Source organism: Sylvia atricapilla, chromosome 1, assembly GCF_009819655.1.
Source record: "Sylvia atricapilla isolate bSylAtr1 chromosome 1, bSylAtr1.pri, whole genome shotgun sequence".
Taxonomy (NCBI): domain Eukaryota; kingdom Metazoa; phylum Chordata; class Aves; order Passeriformes; family Sylviidae; genus Sylvia; species Sylvia atricapilla.
The window spans coordinates 16,121,596-16,147,933 of record NC_089140.1 but is presented as its reverse complement, the minus strand read 5'-3'; the positions used below and the strand labels follow the sequence as shown (position 1 = coordinate 16,147,933).

Genomic DNA, 26,338 nt, shown 5'->3' with positions numbered 1-26,338 from the left:
AGGAAATCAGGTATCAGGTCTCCAGAGAATCTTCAGATCTCCACTGACATGTTGGATGGCCAGAGGTGTTGCAGGAGTACACGTTTATCACAGATCAGCAGGACATAAAACCTGAAAGTGCTGATTGCCCACCAAATCTTAACTGTCACTCCTCCCATACAAGTGGAGAAGCTCTGTTAAGACACAAAAGTTAAGAGGTCACTTGCACTGGTCTCTCTACCATGAGGATTGAGCCTCTGGGTGGGCTGACTGAATCTGCTTCTCCACCAGGGTTTCAGAGCCGAAGATCCACATAGGGTAATGTAGGCAAATGTAGCCTATGCTCCCAAAAAACCCTAAATGACCAAAGTCTTTCCCAACTGATGGACCTTCTCCAGTGACTCAGGTCAGTGAGTAGCTGTGGCTTCCCCCTGCACTCCTCCAGTGTGGAGGATTTACTAGCATCATGCCATGTTGTCATTAGCAGTCATTACTCAAACCTAGCCACAATCATTTTCATTGGGGATGAGCTAAACTACTTTACACAACTACATACCACAAGGTGTATTGATCTGACTAACTTTTCTGTTCTGGCCTTGCCTATCAAGTGCTTATGTCCCAGTACAGGGAAACCCTGACTATTACAGGAAAAAACAGAAATGCAAATGCCTAAGGACAGATAAATGAATATTTAATTCAAACCAGCAAGATGTTGTTTGCAGTTATTTATTTTACTAAAATGGTTACATATGTTGAAACAAAGAAGAGCAATAGTAATAATGTTTGTTTTTCCAATATCATAAATAATTACTGAGTTTTCATTAGCTGTTGGCTCAGCACTGATCATGACTTTCGTTATTTAAAAAAGACACACACATAATTCATCAGAATTTGTGTTTTCAGGAAACTCTAAAGCAGCAGTAGAAAAAAAAATAAATTAAAGGAAACAGTAACAAGAAATTAGGCCAAGTATTTCTTAAATTTAAAACCCACTTGGATGTGTTTTACAGATTATTCTTGTGCTTTGATCATTGGAAAAGAGAACCATTAACAAGTTGTTTATACAATAGCTTGCCTTCTCCGGTTTTACTTTAGAGGAGTCCCCAAAAGTACCCTTTTTACATGACAAATTTTGGTGTTTATACAGACAAAAACACTGAATATTCCTAACAGAAGAGTTTGTCAAAACCATGATTTTATTGTCACAAAATATTTAATACCAGAATAACTTATAATAGTATGAACAAAAGTGAAGTATTAACTCTCTGCTATTAGTTATAAACTCACATTATTATGCCAAAATCCAGTAAAGTATTAAAAATTAATGTCATGGAATCTTAGACATATAATGATGCAAGTCAGTAAAACATACTTCAACTGTTCATACAGTCACAACATACATTTCTTGCTTGGCACTTTAAGTCAATGCAAATCAGCAATTTAGAAAACAAAGTAAAAATATATATGTACAAAATATTTTCATATCAAATAATTTTCATTGTACACTAAATAAAACCAACAACGTTATGTTACATCAAGAAGTTTCCTAAGAAGTCACACCAAGGCTGATATTTGCAATGTGTCTTGACTATTTTAGTGCAACTGAAACAGCCTCTATTTGCAAGTTAGTTACATCATTAGCATAGTCCTGCTTCCATGGATGTGGGAGTTCTGCCATTAAATTCAGCAGGAGCAGAACTAAAGTCTTGTCTTGTTCATTGATGGCTCACCATAAAGAGAAGCAAGGAAAGGGATAAGTAGGAAAAAAACCTGACAGGATACCCACAGGAAAAAAAATTCCAAATCCTAGCAACAATCAGCTCTTTTCCAGTTTTCTATAACGGATTCTGTGTAAATTGGTTTAGGCTTTGCCACTGTTTATTCAAGCACTGTAAACCTCATTAGACTGTTGTTATATGACTTAAGAATTACTTGTACACCTCCAGACAAAAATTAAAAATAAACTTGGTTTTATGATAGTTCTTACACTCAATAGCAGTCAATTTTAGAGACATGACATTTAAAACATGGTTTAGTATCTTCTTAAAACCTTCCTGCCTTAAATGCTGAGATTTTTCAATGTTTCAGTTCCTTTTAGGATTCTTGTTTGGGCTTTGATAGTTCATATTATAGGCTTTTCTTACTGAAATGTGAAATGTCAATCAACTGTCCTCATTTATGCAGTACATACAAAATAAAAAATGTTTAAACCACATTAAAGTAATAAGTTCCACCATGGAAACATTTCTGAATGGCACTATGATTTTAGTTTTGTACAGGAAGAAACCAATTTTACTTCTATCAAAACTTCAGTAAGTCACTAGTAAAGCTTTAAAATTACAGAAATTCAACTTGAATTTACAACTAGTCTGACTAAAACCTTCTCAACTAGAAATCTTTAATGAGCAACACAGCTGAGAGCATAGGTATAAGTTCAAAATAATCTGAACAATTAACTTATTTCCTAAATTTGTGTGTTCTAGAGTATTGCACTTTTCAAAGGAATGATTTTGGTATTTTAATATACTGCATATACAGGTAAGAAACATGCATAACAACCCTATCGTCACTTTGACAAAAAGTACTGTACAATTTTTATAACACTGTTGATTAAAAAAAAAAAAAAAGAGAGTGAGAATGATGTAACAATTTCATTAAGACTCGTCAATTTTTACAAGTCAAATAAGCACAACTCTCCAGGGCCTTCAGCAGTAATGTGTTTAGCCCTCGGCTGCTTAAGCCCACTTGGAATAATATACAAAGTTTAAGCATTATGGCATTGTCATTTTGAGGCATAACACTGTTGTACTATGCCCACGTTATAGCTTATTTTTTCAAAGCAAGGCACTTACTGTAATAGCAATGCAAACATCTTATGCGCACTTTGATTAACATAAAATAAGTTAATATTTTGATAAAAACAGGGGTTTTATAATTTACATGCCTTTTATAGAAGCAGTTGAACATTTCATTTAATACAACGAAAACATCTGAGTCAGAAGGGACCTTAATATTTTTAACTGACCATTCTGTAAAAGGGGACCTATTTTCCACATTTTCCTCCTGTCTGTGAATCTGATTTTGCTGAAAACCAATCCTGTGAGGAAAACATCTGCTTGACGTGAAAAAAGAAAGAGGACCCATCCCTTAAAACTGCTGAACTAATGGCACTTTAACAGTCTTTACTTCTGATATATGTGATGATTTCTGAATGATGCAGCTGGTAGTTCCCTGCAGTTTATCCTTCCCCTGGGCAAGGTTCGTTAGGGCCATAGCTGCGTTGATCTCCTTCCAGTACGTCTCATCTTTGCTGGGTCCCTTTCTGTTAGCTGCACTAGAGTCAAGCAATAACAAACATTTACACACACATCTGACACAGCCACATGGTATCAGGAAAACTGCAATAACAACAATAGTTTTAGAAAACTGTGAAGTCCCTTACTCACCTTTCACACTTATTTGGTCCATTCTCCAGATTTTCTGAAAACAGGAAAAAAAAAGAGTCTATTTTATTTTAATAGTTTTAAAAATAAGCATGTTCAGGGAATAGGCATATTGAAAAAGAACCCAAGATTCATTTCAAAATTGATACCAGATCTAAAATAAAATCTTTGTTTTGACACACATAAAGGACCAGCTTCATGCATACATCTTCCTGGAGAAAGCTACACTGAAGGGGTAGCTGTTCTTGAAGGTTCACCTACATTTTGCAGGGTAATAGAGGAGTTCTTCAAAACATATTTATGTTTTGAATACCAAGGACATAAGGAATTGCAAAATCTAAAAATAAAAATCAGCTTCATTGCCTTTCAGTGAATGCCCTCTAGTATGCACTAAAAATAGGACTCTCAGCCCTGCACATACGATGTGTGTTGGTTTTAAGGCACCCCTTGCTCAGGCAGTGCCTCAGTCACAGAGGCAGCTGAGAGGGACACAAGGAACAAGCACACCTGGTTAACAGCCCTCAGAGATGAAACTGCATCACAGGCATAAACTACACCACCTCATCAAGAGTCACATTTGTTCATTCACTAAGTCCTCACATCCCAGAGAAGCCAGAAATATTTACCAGGCAGAAATGTATATGCTTTATTCAGTGCATTTGCTATCCTGACACAGAAAAACATTATAGAGGAGCAAGAAGCTGAGGCCCAACTTCAATACCTATAGAAAACAAGTCAAACCAAAGAAAGGGATACAGCATGAGCACTAAAGGCTACAAGACCCAAAACCCCTCTAAACACAACATAAATCTCATAAAGTGATGTACATCTTTGCGAGGCCAGATTCCCAAATACAAATCAAACTTAATGCTAGATTTCCATCAGCTTCTTAATTAAAAGTTGATCTTGTCTTTAAACAGACTTTCCAGTGGAATAACCCTTGGCAGCCTTCCCCTTAGGACCAGCCTTGTCCACCACAGCCAGCAGCCCATTGTCTCCTACAACCAGTGATTCAGCTCAGCTGCTACTGCCCAGTACTTGGAGGTGACTGGAGACCACAGTCCCTCTAAAGAACTGCAGGGAGACCAGCTACAATTTCAGAGATCACCTATTTGCCAGACTGTTTGATCTAGCAGGCCTACATCCCTTTGCAAAATAGTTTTATAAATAAATGTTCAGAGGTGACCAAGATTTAAGTTTTGTTCCAAAAGTGCACAGCTTAAATCAATATCTCTTAAGATCTCCTGGAGCAATGCTTGAATGGGATTCAAGAGGGGGAAGACCAGCCTATATAGAAGACAAGGAACCAAGGGAAAAAAACCCCATTTGATCCAGAAAGAGCTACTGGGTGACATGAATAGTCTCCTTCTTCACACTGCACTTGGCTATGGAGAATTCTTCAGCCCTGCTTCATTTTTTTTAAATTAGAGACAGTTTTCAAGACAAGGTTTAGGACTGAATAGGTCAGTAGGTATAGAAATGAAAATGGCAAGTAATAGAGAACATCATTGCCAGAGCAAACCTAGATATAAATACACCTCTCTCAAGCATTTGTCAGTTTCTTTTGCTGTTGGAAAATATTTCCTCCGAACAAAAAAATTGCTTATACAAACTTCTGAGGGAAGTAGGTGTGAATGGTGACACACATTCCAATTCCAGCGTTTATTTGAAGGAGTATTTGCAAATATTTTTTACTGGTGTTTAGCCAGGTCTAAAAGAAAGCATCTTGCCCATGGTATATAAAAGCAGTAGCAAAACTAAAAAATGAAATCCAGGAGGAAAGAGCTGCCCATTCTTTAACTCTGCTGAAGATTTTTCCTGAATCACACATATGTTCTTATTCTGTTTGGATTTTATGGTTTTTTCAAACAAACAATTTATGTCAAAAAACTCAAAACTGGGTTAAAATAAAACCATCACTGATAATTTGCAAAGCGCTGGCTAATAAGTGCTCTCAAAGCGTGTTAGTACAATGAAGTCTGAAAATCCATCATTTCAAAGAACAGACCCCCTTTTTCTTGCCAAAAAATCTTTTTCTGCTATACCAAACCTCTGACAGCATATACCAGTATGCACTACCACAGCATCCAAGCAGTTCCCTTGTGTCTGAATAGCCCTTAGCAAAGGAAATAAGTATTACCATATTTCTTTTTGGTTGGGGATAACCACAGTGAGAGAGACAAAGACCTTTCCTCATTCTCTCCTTGACATCTTGCCAGTCAAATCAATTTGATGTGACTCAAAGCAAAAGCTGGGTTCACCTCACATGCCATGAAACAGCCATCTGAGTCATATCCTTGTATCTTTACTTGTCCAGACTCCATTCATAAACAACAGAGATGTCCTCCAAGAAGTGGATTCAGCCATTCTATTTAACACTACAGGCCAATGTCCCTGAGTCCTGCTGCAAAGGCAAATCTCTGAGTCCTATTCTGTGGCCCCTTCCTCACACTTTTGTCCTTTGGACAGCATTATCATCCATGTGGATATGCAGAGAGCTGGATGAGGGGAGGATCATCTCTCTCCTTTGGCTATTCAGTATATCAATCATTCAAATCTATTTTTATATAGAGACATTAGTACACTGCTAGTGTAACTGCAACCTTAATGGCTTAGCTCAGCCTGGAAGAAACGCAGGCTGGTCATGTCTGGCTCTTCACTGACCAGAGAAAGAACATAAATGACAAAAATGTTATCAAATGTATTAAAAAAACCTGAAAAATGGTGAGTCTTACCCAATATTTTGCTTTTTCTTCGTCTTTTGTAATCTACCTGCTCTGCCTCCAACTACTTATTAAAGATTTTGATAATTGAATCTTTTGATATTTGAGCTATCTGCACAAGAATTTCAAAGTATATTTCAACAGTAAAAGCAACATTTTGGTGAGATTGCTCCATGAAAATAATCAAAGAACTGCATTCTCAAAATGGAAAGTGTTCATTTTCTTGACCATCACACAACATGTTCCTAGATTTCATCTCTGAGGCAACAGGAGAATGGTACTGGGACTGGGTAACCTCCCTGGAAATGGTGATGAAAGGAATGGAAAAGTGATGGACCATCCTGAATCTCACCAAGTAGTCTCAGCTGAGGACTCACCCCAGAGCAAGTGCTGGTGGGCACTCCACCCATGACCCTCTTTCTACCACATGAGAAGCAGCACTTTACCCACCTCGAGATACCAAGGTTGCACCAGAGCTGTTCTCTCCAAGCACTGTGGTTACCTTTAGTCTCACATGCCTTTGGTGGCAGCACCTCTGGTCTCTTCCTAACGAGTGTGGCTCTCTTACTAATCATATCAAGGCAAGCTGTCACACAATTGTCACACATTTAAACCTCTACAGACTTGTCAAGCTTAGATCAGTGTGTAAAGTGACTCCTGGAAAAAGCCAGCACTGAGGAATTATTGTACTCCACACTGTTCCCAAGACTCATTTGGCAGGTAAAAAAATTATGTTTACCCTACTACATACAGGCATAAATACATCTCAGCAGTATACAACTGTCCAGCACAAATAATTTTCCTAAACAAACAGCACTAGTTTCAATAGCATATTTAGCATAATTGAAACCAGCAGGAGTTGCTGCTGAAAGTATTTTGTAGTGTCTCAGAAAGGATTATGCTTCTTGTCAAAGGATGGTGGTAGGCTTTCAACATACATTGAGATCCTATAATAAATCTATTTAATATTAAGCATCACAAATACCTTTTTGCTACGGGTTTGGAAATCACTTAAAACAGTGGTCATTTGCTCTGCAGCCACAAAGTTTTAAACACACTGAAAATGGAAACTCAATCATTTAAAATTAGGGGTTGTCACTTATGCCTCACTTTCTGGTGCTTCATTCTGCTCCCAGTTGTAAGCATCCAGAGAATCAGCTTTTGCCTAGCCAAGAATGTCTCATTCTGCTCTCAACATCCGCCCAAAGAAACCAGCAAGTCAGGATATTTGTTTCCTCTTGTTTATAATAGGAAGTAACTATAAATCACCTGCCAATGGAATTCTGTATACCTTTCCATTAGTATGAGTTTTCAGTATACAGTTTACTGTAGGGCATAGTGCCAAGAGTGTAGACAACAGACAATACCAGCTTTGTGATACAGCATGGTATTTTTCAGGACTCACATCATTATTAATAATATACATGGCATCTTTCTTTTCACCATGAAATTTCTTCATAAATATTAACTGGCTGATCCTGACATCTCTCTTGAAAGGTAGACTGCTGTCCCATTTTAGCAGAGATGGAAATGAGTCTCAGAAGTCCAAAGTCAAAGTACTGCCTAGGCAAAAATTTTACTATTTCAAAAGTATTTAAGAACAGAATTTTCCAGGATTTCTTTTATATTTAAAATGTTTTCCTTTGTTCTTCTGCTATCAGAAAGGAGCAGCCATAGAAAATGAAGCTCAGCATTCTTGCAGGCAAAACATCCCTAAACTGCACAATAGCATCACACAACTCCATTTTACTATGCACAAAGGCTCTGTGGCAACACAGGGCTGCAGCACGTTCAAGCATTCCAGAACAACTCAGACACTTACTGTTTCCTGCATCCAGACTAATAATTTTTGTATACTTGGACGACTTCAGGGGTGTGCTAAATAGTGTTAGTTACAGTTACATTTTATCATTTGCATCTGAGAATTCTAACCTAAGAATATCACATGTGTGTGCAGTGATGAACTACACCTAAGGCCCTGCTGGGAACAGTGAAGGCAAGACTGACCCTCAGGTAGCACCAAGCAGCCTCCACGTGACTCCTCCACTCACTGTGGGATCCAGCTCAAGCCCAGCCACAACAACTGGCTTCAACCCTGCTTTGTGTTATCAGGTAACACTGACAAAGCAAAAATGGCTTGAAACCAACAGGGGAAAGAATGTGTGAATGAGTGAATGAGACAGAGAGGGAAGGGTATAGAACATTATGTAGTGGGGAAAAAATGGACATAGAAGTCAAGACACAGTAGGTCAGTCTCACATGACAGTCATATTTTTTGAAGCTACTTAAACATGTACAGATTCCTGATGAATTACACATCTATTCTAGCTTAAAATAGAGGGGAAAAAAAAGAACTGCTGGCCTCAAATGATGAACACTGTAAAACATTTGTTGGTTCAATAAAAGGTCCTGTATAACTTATCTTCATTTTAAAATTGGCAACATTATTCGGTTGTTTCTCTCACTGCCTGTCCTGAACTTTCTTTTGTTGGTTTTGGAGACTCTGGCTTAACATGTGTTGACCAGCATTTTCAAAACAAGCAAGAAGAGGAAAAAAAAGGAGAAACAGGAAATAAACTTGGGCAGCTGAAAGAAAAATGAACATTACATGTGTGAGTAAACTAGTCGGGAGATGACGTATTTCTGTAGGTCACATACTCACACACACCTTGACTCCAGTATTTTCCAAACCATAATTCCAGGGTGCATAAGACTTTCAGATCTCTGTTTCTCCAAGAACAAAGTTACGTTAATTTGAATTAATACTCCTGTGCTCTTCTGCATTGACACATCTCCCTTACCCCTGAAGAATCCCAAAGTAAACCAACCACGAATCACACAACACCACGAATATTCGCCCACATCTGGGGAGGGAACGTGGCTTAGCACAGGCTGCTCAGCAATGCAAGGGAGGGGGAATTGTAGCCCAAAGCAGCGAGCCAGGGCTTTTGCTCTTATAAAAAATGTCAATTAACCTTGGTGCAAAAACTGCAGCATCTTTGGAAAAATAAGGAAACCTCAGCTTCTCTAGCTTGAATTGGAGGAAGAAGGAGCTGGCCATCCCATATTTACACTTGCAGTCTCCCGTTTTGAGCCTTATGTAAACAGACAAATGAGTTTGTAAACATGGATAACTGCTCAGCCAGCGACCCACACTACCACAGGCTTTCCACACACAGACAGGACTCATCCCACCCAGCGCTGAAACTCCTCAAACCTTTTTCCTTTTGCACCATCCTCCCAGTTTCCTCAGGGACAGCAAACCTATTAGGGATGAATTATGGACAAGTGCAGACAGGAAAGCTCATGCTGGAAGAGACTCCAAACCACAGAGTCTACTACAGAAATATTCCCCAAACACACTCTGGTGGCTGATCCCCTGCAGACCCCAGGCCACCTCCACATGGGATCTCTTCAGTGTTGTCCCTTGTGAGTCCACTCCTACCCCAAAGCAGATCCTGGGCTGGGAAGGTCTGTGTGAAACCATCAGGCTGAGGCTGGCAGCACTCATGCAGCAGAACCTTTTGCTGGAGGAATGAAAGGCCCTGTTGGAGTTTCAGGTGACCTGTGACTGCCGACACAGCATGGCAGTGCAACCTGGGAGAGCTCATGATACCGATCACAGCTGGTCCCATCTCAGGGGTGTACTGGATTTCTACTGACAAAGATTTATTACCATGTCCTTTAGTTGGGTGGGAGGAGGAAAGCTGTCAGAAACTTGCAGGAATGAGCTCTGGGCGCAGGCTCTAGAGAAAGCTCCTTTTCAGCAAAGCTTTATTTTACCACTGCTCTCTTTCCTCCAGGAGGAGGCTACAGAGCAGCTTGTAATGCAGTCACCCCCACAACCCTGTTACCTCACTCCTTTGGCTTCACAGGGACACCAAGTATAACAACTGACCTGTCATCAGCTGTTACGTCCTTTCAGATGAACAAACTACATAATGACAATTTATGTTCAAGTGACTGCTAGAGTGAATATTTTTCCCTGTTCACCCAGTGGGTTTTTTCCCAGGAGCAGCTATAGCCCTGGTCTGACATCTTCTATTAAGACCCATGTGGTGGGTCTTGCCAACGTTAGAAACATCCCTTTTCCATCATGCCCTAGACCAAACCTTTTTTGTGAAAATATTTCATTGCAATTTGTTTCTTACATCAAACTTCACATAACAAGTTTTAACTGTGAAGGACTGCTAGCACTCAAGTCTTTTTCCTGAATACCTGAGCATCCAAAGACTTCTTTATGTTGTGCAGCCTGGAGCCTGCTGCAGTGGGAGTAAGCATCTAATTACATTTTAATACATTGATTTTTATAAAATGAGTGTACATGCCCATGGAGACTGCGATAGCTGTATTTTATAAATCATAAAAGAGAACTGAGTTTGCAAGTCTACATTAATATTTGCATTAATAAGTGCACTGAGAGCCCCATATAACAGTAGGCATGGTACAAATGGTCTTAGAGTCTTGAACTATGCACATGAATGTAAGAATTTATGAGTTAGCAAAATAGATAAAAACCTGGTGTAAATCACTTCATTGTTCAGACTGTCACAGCTGACTCTAAATTTCCCCTGACCAGTGACAGTGTATTTTCCTTGGTGAGATTCAGGGCACTGTGTGTCTTGTTTTCTTAGCCAGACCTTTGCAGAGCCTATAATGGGAGCTGGGGCTGTGAGTGTTGAGGTGAGCTGTTAACAAACTGATGGTTATGTGTTTTTTTTTTCTTTACAAGTTTGCTGCAAGGCTGACTGAAATAATTTTTTTTCTCATTGAGTTGGCATGTTTCTCATTGAGTCGTGCAATGCTGTCAGATTCCTTGTGATAGTCTCCCACATGCATTTCACAATGCATAAAGGAACATCTGACCTAGGCTTCTTTTGTGTTTGTGTGTGTGTGTGTGAGTGATTTGGGAAGGGATTTACAACACGTGCTGTGCTGACTCATCAGATAAAGTGGTTTGCCCTTCTGTTGCAAACCGTTGGGGGTTAACATAGGAAAACCACGTTAGGCAGCAGGTATGGGGAAGGGTGAAATAAAGAGAAGAAGAACAAGGAGAAGAGGAAGAGAAAAAAGAAATAAAGGAAAGACTATGGGAGATGTTACAAAAAAAAGAAAATGACAAAATGACAAATGAAGATTCAGCAGGAAAGAGTAAGGAATATAAAGGGAGAAAAAAATATCACTATGTCAACTTTCTTTGTTTTTAATACAAAAATATCCTTCTCCCACCAAGGAAAGTTGCTGTTGTGCAGGCAGGCACGTTCAGTCTTTCACTCTGGATCTAAAGATTTTAATTGGGAGCTCTTAAAGACTAAAATAAGGCCTTAAAAATAAAAAGCTAAAGTCAAATGCAGCCAGGGTAAGCACTATTACACTCCAGCACGATTGTTTTTCATTAAAAAAGCAGGGTGAAAGGGAGGGTTTCAAAGCCATATTTCAACCCTAGGCTGACACGACAGCAGTAAAATCTGATTTTGTTATGCTACTTGGCTGTGGGTTTGGGAGCAGACCCTATATATGTGGTGTAATGTTATGATATGAATGCATGCACACAGGATATTTTCAGAAGCTTCTTGCAGAATTTAGAGAAACGTGCCACCCATTCCTGTGGCCCCACTTGCAGGAGCCAGCTCCTCTCCCGCTCCCAGGAGCCAAGCAGGCTCAGACATGGCATATGCTGAACAAAGGCAATTTAAATTACAAGGTGCTGTATTTTCAGGCAAGTGGAGGAACTTCTCAGTGAATGCCAGAACTGATTTCTGTGGTGTGTTTAGCCAGAAGCATGGAGTAAAGAATGGGTAAGTCTAGCTGAGAGACAAAATTCAGTTTCTTTCGCTAGCCTTAAGACAAAGAACTGACAAATATGGTCTCTTTAAATACAGCCTCTTCCATCCACTGCATGGGGTACTGAAATCTGCACAATACTTAGCACAGAATCATAGAATATCCTGACCTGGACCCGCAAGGATCACTGAACTCCAGCTCCTGGCCCTGCGCAGGACAGCCCCAAGAATTACACCATGAGCCTGAGAGCATTGTCCGAATGCTTCTGGAACTTCAGCAGCTGTGACTGCTTCCCTGGAGAGCCTGTTCCAGTGCCCAGCCACCATCTGGGTGAAGAACATTTTCCTAATATCCACAGAAACCACCCCTGACACATCTGCAAATACTAAACCTCAGATACCTAAGTAGTGTGCTGTGAGATCATAAGCATGCAAATTCAAGCAGCTTGTAAGAAAAGTGCAGCAGCAGGGCTCCAGCAATCAAACAGCCATAAAAATGACTGTAAGCTGCAAAGCAGCCTCATGATAATGCAGATAACTGATGCACAACAGATCTTGCAAATCCAGGGATTACATGAGAAATTTAAAGGATCATTTACATCTCCAAGGAGATACAGATATTTTCAAATATATATCTACCTGCATCTGCTTCTACATTATGTTTGCATAAAAATGGGAATGGCTAAGCAATCTGCCTTCACACTAAGTATACGATGACATACAGCAGTACAATCACACTTGGTGTTTTCTGTGGTCACCGTTTCCTGGAGGCACATGATAGAGTTGTGCCAGGGCTGAACCTGGAGCAGTTGGTGACACCTTTCCCTGCACAACCTCGGTGCCATGACAGAGCAGCTCCGAGGCTGTTGCAGGAAGGGGATACAAGAAGAGAGAAGACAGTCAGGTGGACTTAACACATTAAGTAGGTCATGTTAGTGACTGACAGTCCCTAACATGCTTGTGCTACAGGTTTGTGCGGGGCTCAAAAAGTCATTCTAACCGACCTTTTCACAAGTGCTACAGTACATTCCCTGGTCTCTAGACTCTGACTTGAGAGCCTGGGCTTTCAACTTCAGCATGACTGAGCACTCACAAGTGCAAATGAAGTTAACAAGAGTGTTCCTTTGCATGCATAAGAAGGCATGAAATCATGAGCATCCACAAGGTCTTCTGTATCTAAAATTGCTTTAAATTGTAATTGTTTGGTGCCTTACTTATCCATTTGTGAAATCCAACAGATGTCTTATGAAAACACCTTTATTAAACTTTGAAAAGGGCCAGATGGAATGTATCAAGAGGCACCGAAATCATCCTGCCCTCAGAAGGGCTCAGCTGTGTTCATGCTATGGCTTTGGTGGTACAGAACCAGCAGTGAGCACCCAATGAGGATATAAGACAGGTTTTGAGGCATCTTTCAAACTAGACCAGGTCATATATGTCAGAAAAGTATCTCTTTCCTCATCTAGCTCAAAATGTAATAGGAACTCCTTTATTCAGCATCCCGAGGAACAAATGCGACATAGAGAGAAAGCTGTAGTCACACACCTCCCTGGCCATATACAGAATAATCAGCAGAAAGAAACTGCTGAGTGAGCTGCAGAGGAAGGAGCTGCCTGTGGATTATTCTCATCTCCAGTTGCACAAAAGTCGTTTCAGTGTTTGATAGCATTATTTTTGAAGCAACCCTCCCTTTGTTTCCCTTGTGAAGCTATTGCAGTCTTCATGATCCTGCTCACCACAACTTGCACTGTTATTATTTCCATTATAGGATTTCTTCCCAAACCTAAATATTCCCAGGCACCTTTTAAACAGGCCCTCAGAGATTCTAGCAAATTGGGAGGCATATCAAGAAGGGCTGTGTTTTCAGTGTTCCTATTCATTGAGTGAGTGAGAGGCAGCGCACCAAAAGGCGGAAGGCTCTTGGAGCAGAACAGCATGCCCAGAGTTATTCAGGAAGATGTGCCTATTTGCCAAGAGCTTTTGAAGAAGCAGAAACACCTCCTTCTATACTCCAAACATCATCTTGTGTTTAAAATAGTTTGAGTTTTAATGCAATGCAATTCCAGTAACCCTGCAGGAGAATCATACTTAGAAGAGCTCAAAGCCTCTCTGGGCTATCATGGAGATTGGTGCAGTGTAATAAATCAGTCACACTGGGCTGATTTCTCAAGGAGCAGCTAAACTTTAACACGGCAGATGCTCACTAATTGAAAGTTGTAAGCACCCTTCAGAGCAGAGCCTTTGCCTAAGACAGATGAGGCTCCTGCACTCTGAAGGAGCATGTCTGGGAGGTCCTCAAACAGTAGTAGGATGGTACTTAACATTGCAAAGGCCTTGGATGTGAACAGCTTTGTGGAAGAAGATGAAATTGCTTCTCTGGCAAAATGTATGAAACGGTTTGTGATAACAGGAATGAGAGCAAGGATGAATGAACAAATATTTGCACTGAATGCCTTGTCAGACAGGGGAATTGCTACTGATATGATCTTTACTTTCAATGTTACTGCTTCTGACAGTCTTACAGACCTTGCAGATGTTTATTGGCCACTAAATCATTCTTCAAGAATGTTGGCTCTGTTCCCAAACCTGAAGAGCCTGAATGTGAAGGGGTTTGTTATTCAACACACACTGCTGCTTTTGGAGACAGTGATTTTCAAGAAACCAGCAGGGAAGCATCGTCAACTGATAACAAGACAGGGGCTAGATTCAGCTTCACTCCGAGCCTCTAAGGCAGGCTGAGTAAATGAGCCCCACGTAGCAGGGCACTGAGCATCCACGTGGCAGAGCGCAGTGCCTGAGCCGTGAGAGCAGCGCTGCCCCACAGCCATGGACCTGCACGGCAGCAAAGACTGCTGCTGAGAGACAGGCTTTACCAGCTCGCCCCGACCTCGATACACTGCCTGCTCTTCTCGGTGTAGCGCAACTGCATGAATGTTAGAGCCTGTGTAAGGCTCGCTCCGTGGTGCTGCCGAGAGCAGTTCTGCTCTGCTCTGACTGCAGGACATGCTGCATAACAACGAGGCTCATTCACAGCCTTTGCCATTCATCTCAGGAAGAGCAGCTCGCAAAGACGCAGTTGCTGAGCTGTGCGGGACCCCAAGCCACAGTATTTCAAGGCAAACAGATTTGCTTTCAGAGAGTTTTTGAACTACGGGCAATGCGCTCTGGCTGTTTCTCTGAGGGAAGAAGCCAATTTTCTGAGATCACTGCAAACAGCTTTCACCTGAAAAAGCTACACTAGCCACTGGAAGCTGTACCTAAATAGATACTGGACTAAAATAGTAGTAATAATAATTGTGGCAGTAATGATAAGTATCTTTTAAATAATGAGAGAGAAAAAGTAACCCATTCCCTTTGTACTATAAAATAATTTTGTAAAAAAATTATTAATAAAATGTCGTAATGAAATTATGAATTATTGATGCACAGCGTATTATTACCACAGGAAAAATAGACAATCCATTGGTATTGAACATATTTCTCCCCAAAAGGCATCAACACATTGATCAGTGGATGTGATCAAAGAGCAGTCAAAGCCAGTAGCCTCCTCTAAAACCTGGCTGAATTGGTGGCTATCAGCTTCCAGGATGAAAGACAACGTCATCTAAAGTAGCCCTTGTAACATTTTTCCCCCAAATAGGGTGAATACTGTTTAAAAATATCAGATTGGCACAGATATAAGGTGCTTCAAAAATATGTAAGACAGCTGCAGAAGGTGATGATGTCATATTTACTATGTATTTGTTTTACATTAGCTCATATGTGTTTTCCTGGAAGCCAGGAGATTTCTGTCAGGGAATTCTCTCCTGCAACAGTTTGCTGTATCACACTTAAAATACACATACATATTTATGGTAAAGCCATATGGTACTTATGGTTAAATCAACTGACATACTTCAAAAATATGAATTTTGATTAATTTGGAAGCTCTATAGATCAAAACCATCTCAGAAGCTTTATTAGCATTATAAATAATTGGTCTTTCCTCATGTTACCATAAATAAAAAACAAACCAAAACAAACCCTTCAGCCAACAAGGTTTGCAATGGGAAACTGAGCTATAGATATGGGAATAAAATTTTAGGAACTACCCGCATTCATAGAACACAATTCCTTACACAGATGTAGCTGGAAATCACTGTGAACTTTTTGTTCAAGGAGCAATTAACTTTATCTCAATGTAATTAATGGAATTACTTATAGAATTTTTAAGGTGTTTTCCCTGATCCACTTAGATGTTTTCCTAATGGTAAGCAGCATCTACAACAATCATATATTTGCACAGACAGCCTTGCATTCTCACCTGCCTTTTAAGAATTAAGATCCTGAATTTCCACTTCTATAGAGAAAATCAACAAAATATGAAGCCGTGGCTCCAGACATAAAGAACATTTACATTTTTTAGGAAATAACTATGGTGAAAGAAAGTGAGATCCTTTGATCCCTCCAACACAGTTCAGCTCTAGGCTTTGAGCTTTTGGACAGAGGATAAGAGGACTCTCAGCAGCCTTGCAAGCCAGGCAGCTACAACATAAACTCTTTAAGCTCTGTGAACCGTTTCATGTCTTTTAATTAACTTGCTGCTATTATTAGTAGTACTTCTGTTTCCACTTTTATAACAACAAAGGCTTTTTCTTTCATTTTGCAAGAGCTTTTTATTTTTGCCCGTGAGCCAAAGCTTTACCATGGAACAACTGCCTATACATCATAGTCTGTGAAGTTTATGAGGATCTGCAAAAGACCTGCAAAGCAGACACAGCAAATCCCATGTGTGGACAGTGCCTGAATTCCTGCCCACGTCCTTCCCCAACAATGGGCAAAAAGGCCTTGAACCACCAGCAGATGCTGTATTTGATAGCACAGATTCATCAGGGTGCACAAAACCCAGCCTAGCTGGATGGCACTGTCATTTCAGACAAACAAACTCGTAAGGTGTTGGCCAAACCAGCCCCTCTGAGCACCACAGGAGTGCCTCACCCAGCTCACAGGCAGGTCTTGGCTAATGCTGGCAGACACCATCAACCCAGCTGTGGCTCCAGGTTCAGCAAATCTTCAAAAATTCTCTCTGGATAGCACTTCCTAGGCAACTACTACCTCAGGTAGGAGCATCCTGAGAGCTGTTCAAGGCAACCTGAAGGCTGCTAACCACCCACAGCCCCATCTGAAGAGACACCCTCCCTTCCTCTCACACCTCAAACACAGCTGGCTGTGTCAAGCTGTTACAACACGAATTCTGCCCGAATGATCCTAAGCTTTGCAATTAGTACTTGCCTTGCACCCTTCAAACACCCAGAGGCCCACTTTGGGGACTTAGATGACTCCTGTCCCATTCCTTTATTTTTGTTTTTATAAGACTCATTAGCCTTTGTGGTGAAGCAGAGGTTCCAGAATACAAACCAGGACACTGACACTGTGAGTATCTGTACCCTTAGGTCTCGAGGAGGAGCTGCCCGGAAGAAACAACAAAGTGTCTAAAAACCTGGCATCAAGGATTTTTCCGTATGATTTTGGTAAATGTTAAGATACCACATTGCTCAGATAGACCTGGGAGCAACACACTAAGCTTTATTTGTGAAATCTGCATTTCAGTAGAGAGAACAAAATATAGGAATGTTCAGCCATATTCAGTGATTACAATTCTCAATCCAAATTGCTTCTCAATTGTGTGGTCTTCTTTTCTATCACATCTGTCTTTTCCCACTTCCTCCCCGTTTGCAACTGGATCCTCCTTTTTCTTTCTCTGCTGTGATAGGGGAAGAGAAAACCGAAGCAAGAAGAGTTCTTGCAAAAAACATCCAAGACTACCTGTTGGGATGGCACTGAGTTGTAAAGCCAAAGTCACACTGTAGCAACCCATCAAATATGAGGTGCTGTGCATGTTCAGCTGCTGGCATTAAACCCTTCTTCTGTAAGAATTGTGCAGAAATTGGCAATTGCTGCCCCTCAAAGAGGCAGATTGAGAAGTATGACTTGTGAACATGAAGCACAAAGTCTTTGGGAAAGTTTCCCCTGGCCATAACTCTGTGCACATGTCCTACTCCTGAGTTTGGTATGTAAGCTGGTTTCTATACAGCATTTAAAATGGAAAAAAAAATCCCTTTGAAAGAAGCGCCTTGAAACACGGATATTGGCAATGGATGACACTCACTTGCTCTAATTACTGAAAGACAAATTTTTGATCAGGACTCCTATCTGAATTCTCTCCAAAGCCTCTGAGCTCCAAATGCTGTGACCTTTAAAATCAAGGGAGCAAAATGTTCTCTGTTCTAATGACTGGTACTGTAAATGCAGAAAATCCACACGTTAAAACTAAGATTTAAATTGTACTGTTTGGCAATAAAATCAGACTTGTTTCTTTTTGGGTATCAGAGAAAAAACAGGGTCTATACAAAAAGTTTAGAAGCATACTAAGCTTTAGAAAAATGGTCAATAGTTATAAATAGGAGCCCTATGTTTTCAAGAATGATGAAAACAGTATTTAAATCTATAATGGCATCAAATCTACTGCCTAAATTCTACATTTACTTGCACAGAACATAAAAGCCCCCACATTTATGTTTCCAACAAACAATAGAAAATTTTCTCTGATTATATGATGAAGTTTCAGAAGAGTTTACAGCTCTGTCTCTAACTGTTGTTCTTGTTCTCATAGATACATGCAAGAAACACTTCTGTACAAAACATCTCTACTTTCCAAGTAGCAGAAAGGATGCCCTCCTTTGGACAAATACACACTTTTCATTCATTTGGACAAAAAATATTAAAATTAAAGAGAACAAATTTTCAATCAACACTTGTTAATTTGAAACACTAAAAATTCTCCCTTATTGAAAGCAGATTGCTCTGAAAAAACATTCATTTTCAAGGTCATAACAGTGCTGGCAGAACTCAAAAAATTGTAGTCCAACTTTCTTGTGTTCAGCTGTGTTTACTTAGTCTCAATTTGACAAAAGTCTGCCTCTGATTATACATAGCAGTCATCTGCCCACAGATAAATAGATATTACACAAATGCTTGGAGGGAATGACATTTGGCTACCATTATTTTTGGAATAATTTACCCTGCATCCTGAACTTAAAACACCAAAATGATTCATAATGGTTTCTGGACCCAAGTATTTCCATTTAATAAATAAATTTACCTCTATGACCTTTATGGACTTTATATTGTACATGTTACTGGATTAAAAAAAAAAAAAAAAAAGGAAAAAAGGGCAATTTATTGTTATATATTCTGTATGCTTAGGAAAGATAGATTTACCCAGAATTCAGACCCAAGTCAGTGGCAAACGTGGTGCACTCACTGCTGCAGCTCAGAGCCAGCATGTGCAGAGCAGAGGGCTCAGGGTGCTGCTGGAGAGGGGGCTCTAGCTCAGCTCTACAAGACATCCCACCCCATAACCACCTGCAAGCACAGGGGCACTGCTCAGCTCTGCAGAGCATGCACCTGCACTGGGAGCCCACACTAGCAGAAACCATAACAGCACTGCCTGAGATAGAAATGTGTTTTCTATTTCAAATGCCCCCACCTCAAATGTAAACTTAGTAGTTCTCTGCCTATTATCTGTAGGAGGGAAAATCAATACATTTTGGAAAGCAAACTGAAATTTTGCTTATCTGAGTGAAATAGTTGTTTCGTGACATCTATGGAATATCTTATATTTTAAAGGAGATCTGCAGTATTTCTCTGATGACGACAGAAATTTTGTCCAGTTAAAGATACTGCTTGGTCTAGGGCATTTTTTGCTATAAATTATCGATGAATAAGGCAAAAAACTTATGGATAAATTATAGTCCCTACTCTCATTCCTTTCCTGATGCCTCTTCTTAATTCTCTCCCCTTCGAGTAATCCCGTCAGTCCCCCAGACTCAACTACCCCAAACCACGTTTCCACATCACACACTGGAAGTATTGAAGGCAATTCAAAGTCCATGAGGTATACTGTTACTGCTGCACATTTAAAGTGGAAAATGTTTCTAGAGTGTGGTGATAGATGGAAGAATAAAGCCCAGACCAAACAGGGTCAGATTAGTTTCTGTAAAGTTAGCATGCTTTCAAAAATGTCTCTTCAATTAGAACACCAAAATTAAGAAAGCCCCTGATGCAATAGGAACCATATGTGTTTGATATACCCAGCTTCTATAACATAACATCTTAACATTCAGTTTAAAGAAAATCAAGAGACTTGTTTACAAAGAACTAGTTTATGTGTTTACAAGACTAAGCTGAATATTTTTAGATGGAACAATTACATACAAGTAATTTCCTTTCATTTTCCCTTGTTTCATGAAGGAATATTACTGTGAAGAGGGAATGTGCTTTCAATGTGGACAGCTGGAGGTACAGAAAACAGATTTCTGTCACATGGAACAAATGCAGCAAATTCCTTCTTTACAGGGTGTTTCCTTACAGAGATTAAGTATTAGTGTTCATTACACTATGATGCAAAGCCCCACTCATTCACACTAATGACTGTGACCCAAAGAAGAGTTAATTCAGATGGAATCCAGGAAAATGAGGCAACACAGAAACCTCATCAGCAGTCCAATCACATGACAAAATGTGAGGCATCTCCAAAGCCACTGCCTGCCAAAAAAAGAAAGGCTGCTGCAAGAAAAATACTTTCACAGCTTGATATCTGGGTCTTGTGACTGCTATCCAAACAAGGAGTAAAAGTGGTACTATATAGTGTGGCAGGGTAAACAGAACCACCCACTCACAATCACCAATCATGTTTTTAATTCAGATAAATTCTGTTTCTTTAAAAAAATGATAGGGGAAAAAGAAACAAAACCTTTTGTTGAACTTGAAAATTATATGTGTAATTATCAGATCTGGCATGACACATTTTAGGTTCATATATACCATGAACTGTATAGGAATGCATATTTTGACATACAGGATCAACCAGTCTGTCCCAGGTGATGTCCTTCCTACTGACAGATGCTCATCTTGGAGGAGCACAAAAACACTGCCCCCAGCCAACTATGCATTAGGTTAAGAAGATTTCTCTCTGTAACTTACAGATGATGACTTGAAAAAATTTCAAAGAGAATATCTGGTTTGAAAAATTTACAGAAAGGAGCAGACCTAAAAGAAGTTAAAACGTTCAGGAACACTGGGCCAAGGAAGCCTCCACACTTGGCCAAATTGTCTCACAGTAGCCTGAAAACTACTTACAGTTTTCAAAACAGGTCTTGGTGGAATCCGCCAAACTCTGGATTGGGTATGATTAAGCCAAAGTATGAGAAGTATTCTATACTTTTGTGTCCAGCTTAGTCAGGGATTGCAGATGCACCAAGTGACTGGGAAATTAATAACCTCACACAAACAGACACCTCCATCACTACCACCACTACCACCAGCACTGGAATATTTCCCAGTTCCAGACTAAGCTGTGGTTTTCCCCTAAGTTGTGGAGCAACAGTTTGGATTCATTTGCTTTGTATCCTAAGAAGGGTCATACCCATTCCTGGAAGTGTATTTGCTCTTAGCCTGTGCAACATGGAAAAACATGCCAAGACACCAAAAAAGGTTCCTTCCAAGAAGGGTGGCAGTATCCTGAATGCTTATCTACCCTCATTTCTCGAACACATTAAAAAGGAAAATATCAAACTTCTAATTTTGGACTGCTAAAAATGCTACTATCTCCTACACATCTCTAATTTATTCTAGAACCTTTCCCTACTACACTCCAGATTCCTACCATTATTTCCATACCTGCTCCCTCAGTATTTTATCTTCTTGCCTTCATCCCTTTGAACCCTTTTCCTTCCTTTTCCTTTTTGTTCTTGCCCTTAGTCTTGCATTCCCCTTTCCTTGTGCCCTCTCTCAGCACTATCTTCTCTCTACAATCTTTCAAAACTTTCTGCTCTTTATTTTCCTACCTGTATTTATTTCCTGGCTCTGGGTTTTATTTTTTCCCTTCATTCCCTATCCTTTCTTCTATATTTTCCCTCCTCCAGCTAAAATGATACTCCAGCCATGACCTACCTGAAAAGAGAGTTACATCTTTTAAGTCCATTGTCAGTACCAAAGGGATGGAAAATATCTCAAAAAGAGCTAAATGACTATTCCAGTCACTGTCCTGGACAAACAAGTGTAACTCCCACCAACAGCTGGAGAAGTTCAGCACCTGAGTCAAGTTATTTCCCATTTGCCACCAGTGACTGTTTGGCATGGGAGTCCTGCTATAGCAATCTGTCCTCACACTAGGGCACAGAAACACAGACAGAATTTCATGCAGTGGTTGCAGGGTGTTGGTGATGAGAAAAACAACTCTGATAATGTAAGTCCTTTCTTCACTCTTAACTGAGAACAGAACCTAACTGAAGTGGAAATTTCATTGAAACTTAAAAAATAAGAAAGAGGCCTGTATAAATATGGAGACAGCTATGCACCCTGTCACCCCAGTATTCTTCTGCTGGATCTCTAACAAAATATCAAAACCCACAAGAAAAGTTCCTTGCATGGCATTCATTGTGTAATCATATCACTAGTAATGAAAGTCTTACTCTTGGCTTCAAATAAAGTGGTGTAACATCCTGTGAAAGGACAGAATTACCACACAAGCAATTAGGTCAAGAGGATAAAAAGACTAAGAAGCATTCGCTCCCTGAACTCCTTAAGATCTGCCCATCAAAACAGTAATGTTTGCTTTTCAAGACAAAACAAGTTAACAGAAACATGCACTAGAAATCATCTTTATGGCCAACACTACAGTCAAAATACTGGAGAGCACTCTTGTTTTTCATGCTAAATGAACTGCCCCTGTAACACCCCCCGGTTGAAAACCCAGTTTCCCCTCCAGCTGGTGCTGCCTGGACAAGCTGGAGCTGTCTTGTGCATGGCTCAACCTAACTTGCACACCAGATCTTACAAAATTTTCTCTGTTTTCTTTGTCTCACTCATTTTATATTGCTTCTGGTGGTTTTCTCTGTGTGTTTTTGTTGCTGCTTGCTTTCCACCCTTACCACTCTCCAACTGCTTGCTGGGCAGGCAGAGCAATTCCATGTAAGGAACGCAGGAAAGAGAAGCATTCCTTGATTTTTCTGCGCACAGTAACTTGCATGACATTTGATCATAGACAGAGATTAAGTCATTCATGAATAGGGCCCAAAGGGAGGAACAACTCCAGAAAAACAACCCTCCTCACTGTTAGTGAAGCATCCAGGACTCCAGAATCATTACTGCCACACTTACAGTTCATAGCCGATCTGGCAAAGCAAGGAATCCAACTGCAGGCTCTGTGGTTTAAATAAATGTATCTACAGCAGCTTGGATCAATGTTTAAAAATGTTCCATGTGTTTTAGTCCAAGGACAAGCTTTTAAAATTAAAAGAAAACTTTGGCTTTAATTACAGATTAAAAGTGAAAATTGTTCAAAAAGAATGCATATTCAAAGAACAGCAGTAGAAGTTATTTAAAATTTAAAACTCATTTTTCTCTCTCCCAGAGTGTGACAAGTCTCCTTGTAAATATTTAAAACCCAAGTTTGAAAACGATTAATTTGTGGACAATATTTAGGGTGCTTCTGCCTTGCTGTTGTGAATCTTTGGCAGAGCTCAACTTTTTCCTACATTTATACTTTCAGTCTAAAATAAGTGTCAGATTTTGATGCATGTTACAATGGCCAAAAAATAACCACAATTGTAACTTGTACCTCCTTTTCCCCTAAATTTTGTCACCACATATGCGTGATGCAGCAAATGTCACCACCCTGTACATAAATGCAAAAGGTTTGTTCCAGAGCAGCTACAAGCAATGTGGTCCCAGAGTGGTTAGGTGCTGCAATGGAGAAGCTGCTGCTCTTGGGATGATTTTCAGCAACAATTGCCCATCTGAAAATCATTAGTGCATAGCAGTGGATTTTCCACATGTTCACATACTGGACAAGCAGGTTGCCCTTGAAGTATGGTTCCCCGGGGGAAGAAGGAAAACCCAGAGAAAAGTATTCTATTGTCAGATCACGGTTTCAGTAGAGCCAGACAAAAATATGGTCAAGCATTCACTTGGCTGCTCTGCTGGCAAAACGATAGAGTACCGAAATGGAGACAACTAATGAGGAAGGCAAAGAATGAATCTCAGGAAGAAGACCTTAAAGGAGCACAGATTTGTTTTTTATTTAAAAAATCAGAAATAGAGGTAAGCATGCAAACATAGTGGCTTTCAGATTACTGACCTTTATTTTTATAAGGTCAAAAATGCTTAGAAAGGGTAGCATTTTCCCAGTAAAATATCTCATCTTTTAATTCAGTGTTTGAAGCACCAATAAGAAGGTATTGAAGCAGCTTGAGTTAAAAAGTGTATGATTCTAACTAGGCAGTATTTGTTATTTAATGCCCCATTAATCGATAATTTGGCTTGAAGGAGGAAAAAAAAAGTTGGCAAAAGGTAATGGAATTCCTTAGCTCCTTGTTTTACTTAAGAAAAATTCCCAATGGGCTTCACTTAAACAAAGAACTTTAGTTTTCCACTGGAAAGACAAAAAGAAAATCTTGGTCTAGCATGTCCTGCCACATGCTTTAACTACACAGTAGAAGACTATGTACTTGGATCCCAGGCACATTTCAAAAGTGCAGTATTTATTAGCTGCTCTGTTGCCAAGTTCCACTATTATCATTTTATTATAACTAAGGTATATTTTTACTAACTAAATTATATTTAGGTTTTTAGTTTAAGCATTTGAAGGTCTTGGAGTGTCACGTACAGATGACATACAATATATCAAAGGCCTTTGTTGATTTTCTCCCTCCTCTCCTCTCCAAACAGTTACCCTATTTGTGAACTCAGGGCATTTGATTTACCTAAACCCATATTCCAGCTGTAAAGGTATGCAGGGGCCAAGGGAGCAAAATCCTTGGATGAAGCAGAGCTCACCAAGGATGAAGGTGAGCCCTGTTACTGGATAAGCCACCGCACACACGTCCCCCACACCCTGAGGGGCAGGACAACCCTCAGACCATCTCTCCCTACTGCCTCCTCCAGACACCTTGCTCCAACGCTCCTCTCTCGCCCTTTGTCCAGCTCACCCAGACCTTTGCTGGGACCTCCTGCTCCCAGCTGGGCCGTGGGCTGGAGGTGCTGCATGGTGGGACATGGGCTCCCCATGGGCTCCCCATGGATGATGGTGGGCAGAAGACAGTTGGCTCTTGGGGAATTTACCTCAGAAGACCTGTCTCCGGTACCTTCTGTAAAAGGATTTTTGGTCCTGTGGGGAGTGTGGAGCCACTGTCTGGAGGCTGTCCACACATGAAGGAAAGATGACAGGGCCATGAGGCAGGAATGAGTTTTGGTGGGCTTACATCAGGCAGAGTGCTGCCACTGCTCTGGACAGGAAGTGGTTTTTCTGAGCAGCCATAGAGCCCACAAAGAGATGTCAGCAGTCCCCAAACTTCAGCAAATGCAGCAGTACTGCAGCACTGAATACAGCTTTTATTTTTCCTATTTTGTGCAAGGAATGAAGGATGAGGAGTACCCAAATATGAGCACTTACATTCTCCAAGGGTCACAGTCTTTGATCTGTGAGCAAAGATCCCACTGAAAGCAGCAGGAGTTCACAAAATGAAGTTTGGAAAGCCTTGAGAACACATGAACATTGTGTGTCAAATCATGTAGCATGCTTTGGGGCCAAAACACTCAAAACCCAGACCAGATCTTGGCAAACTGGATTTTTGCACTTCCAAGCACTTCCAAAGGGTTGGTTTTAAAACATGTCTGTCCCTCAATTATCGGATAAAGATAAAGGCCCTTTGAGTTGGGTATAGATGTAATTATCAATCCCTTCTGAAATAAGAGGGAAGAGAATCAGGGGTGTGAATCTGTGAGCTGAATGAGGTATATCAAGAAGAATGAGAAATATCAAGGACATTTTCCCTATATAGATTCATAGCAAATGTAATAACCACAAATTAACGCTTATGTACACTTGTAGCAAGGAGAAATTATCACTCACAGTCTCATTAGACAAGGAGTGTAAACAGCAGCAGAAAGGCTGGGACAAAATACTGAAAGGAAAACAGGCTTATAAAGACACCTGCCATTTTTATTCATTTAAATGTTAAAACAAGCTTTTCTTCACATTGGTTTCGACAGAAGAAATAAGCCTTTGCATAAAACAAAGGATTACTGGGATCAATACCTGCAGGTCAGCCTTGTCTTTTATGCTGACTTCTGTGAAAAGGATTTTCGTCTTTGTGGGGGCAATCTGGAGTAAGCAACTTAGTGAGGTATGGGATTTGAAAGCAAGATATGTCATTGTTTGTAGACAATATGGTTAGGAGCCTCTTTTCCTCTGTCTTTACAAAATTCACTGCCACGGTAAACTTCTGCACAGCTCTGAGCTGAAGGGGCAAGCACAGCAAAACAGCAAGAGAAAGCGCTTGAATTCCACAGATAGTATCATTGTAAT

At 40.2% G+C, this 26,338-nt stretch overlaps 1 protein-coding gene across 1 annotated transcript in view; it reads right to left on the bottom strand.

The window, feature by feature from the left end:
* Window positions 1–842: 842 nt before the first annotated feature.
* Window positions 843–26,338, bottom strand: part of MKX (mohawk homeobox) — a 48,899-nt gene continuing 23,403 nt past the window's right edge. Inside the window, exons 6-7 of the mRNA XM_066315673.1 lie at window positions 3,426–3,459; window positions 843–3,313 (exon numbers count right to left, since the gene is read on the bottom strand). Of these exons, the coding sequence (XP_066171770.1) occupies window positions 3,127–3,313; window positions 3,426–3,459 (221 nt within the window). The 3' untranslated portion in view covers window positions 843–3,126. The remainder of the gene's footprint in view (window positions 3,314–3,425; window positions 3,460–26,338) is intronic.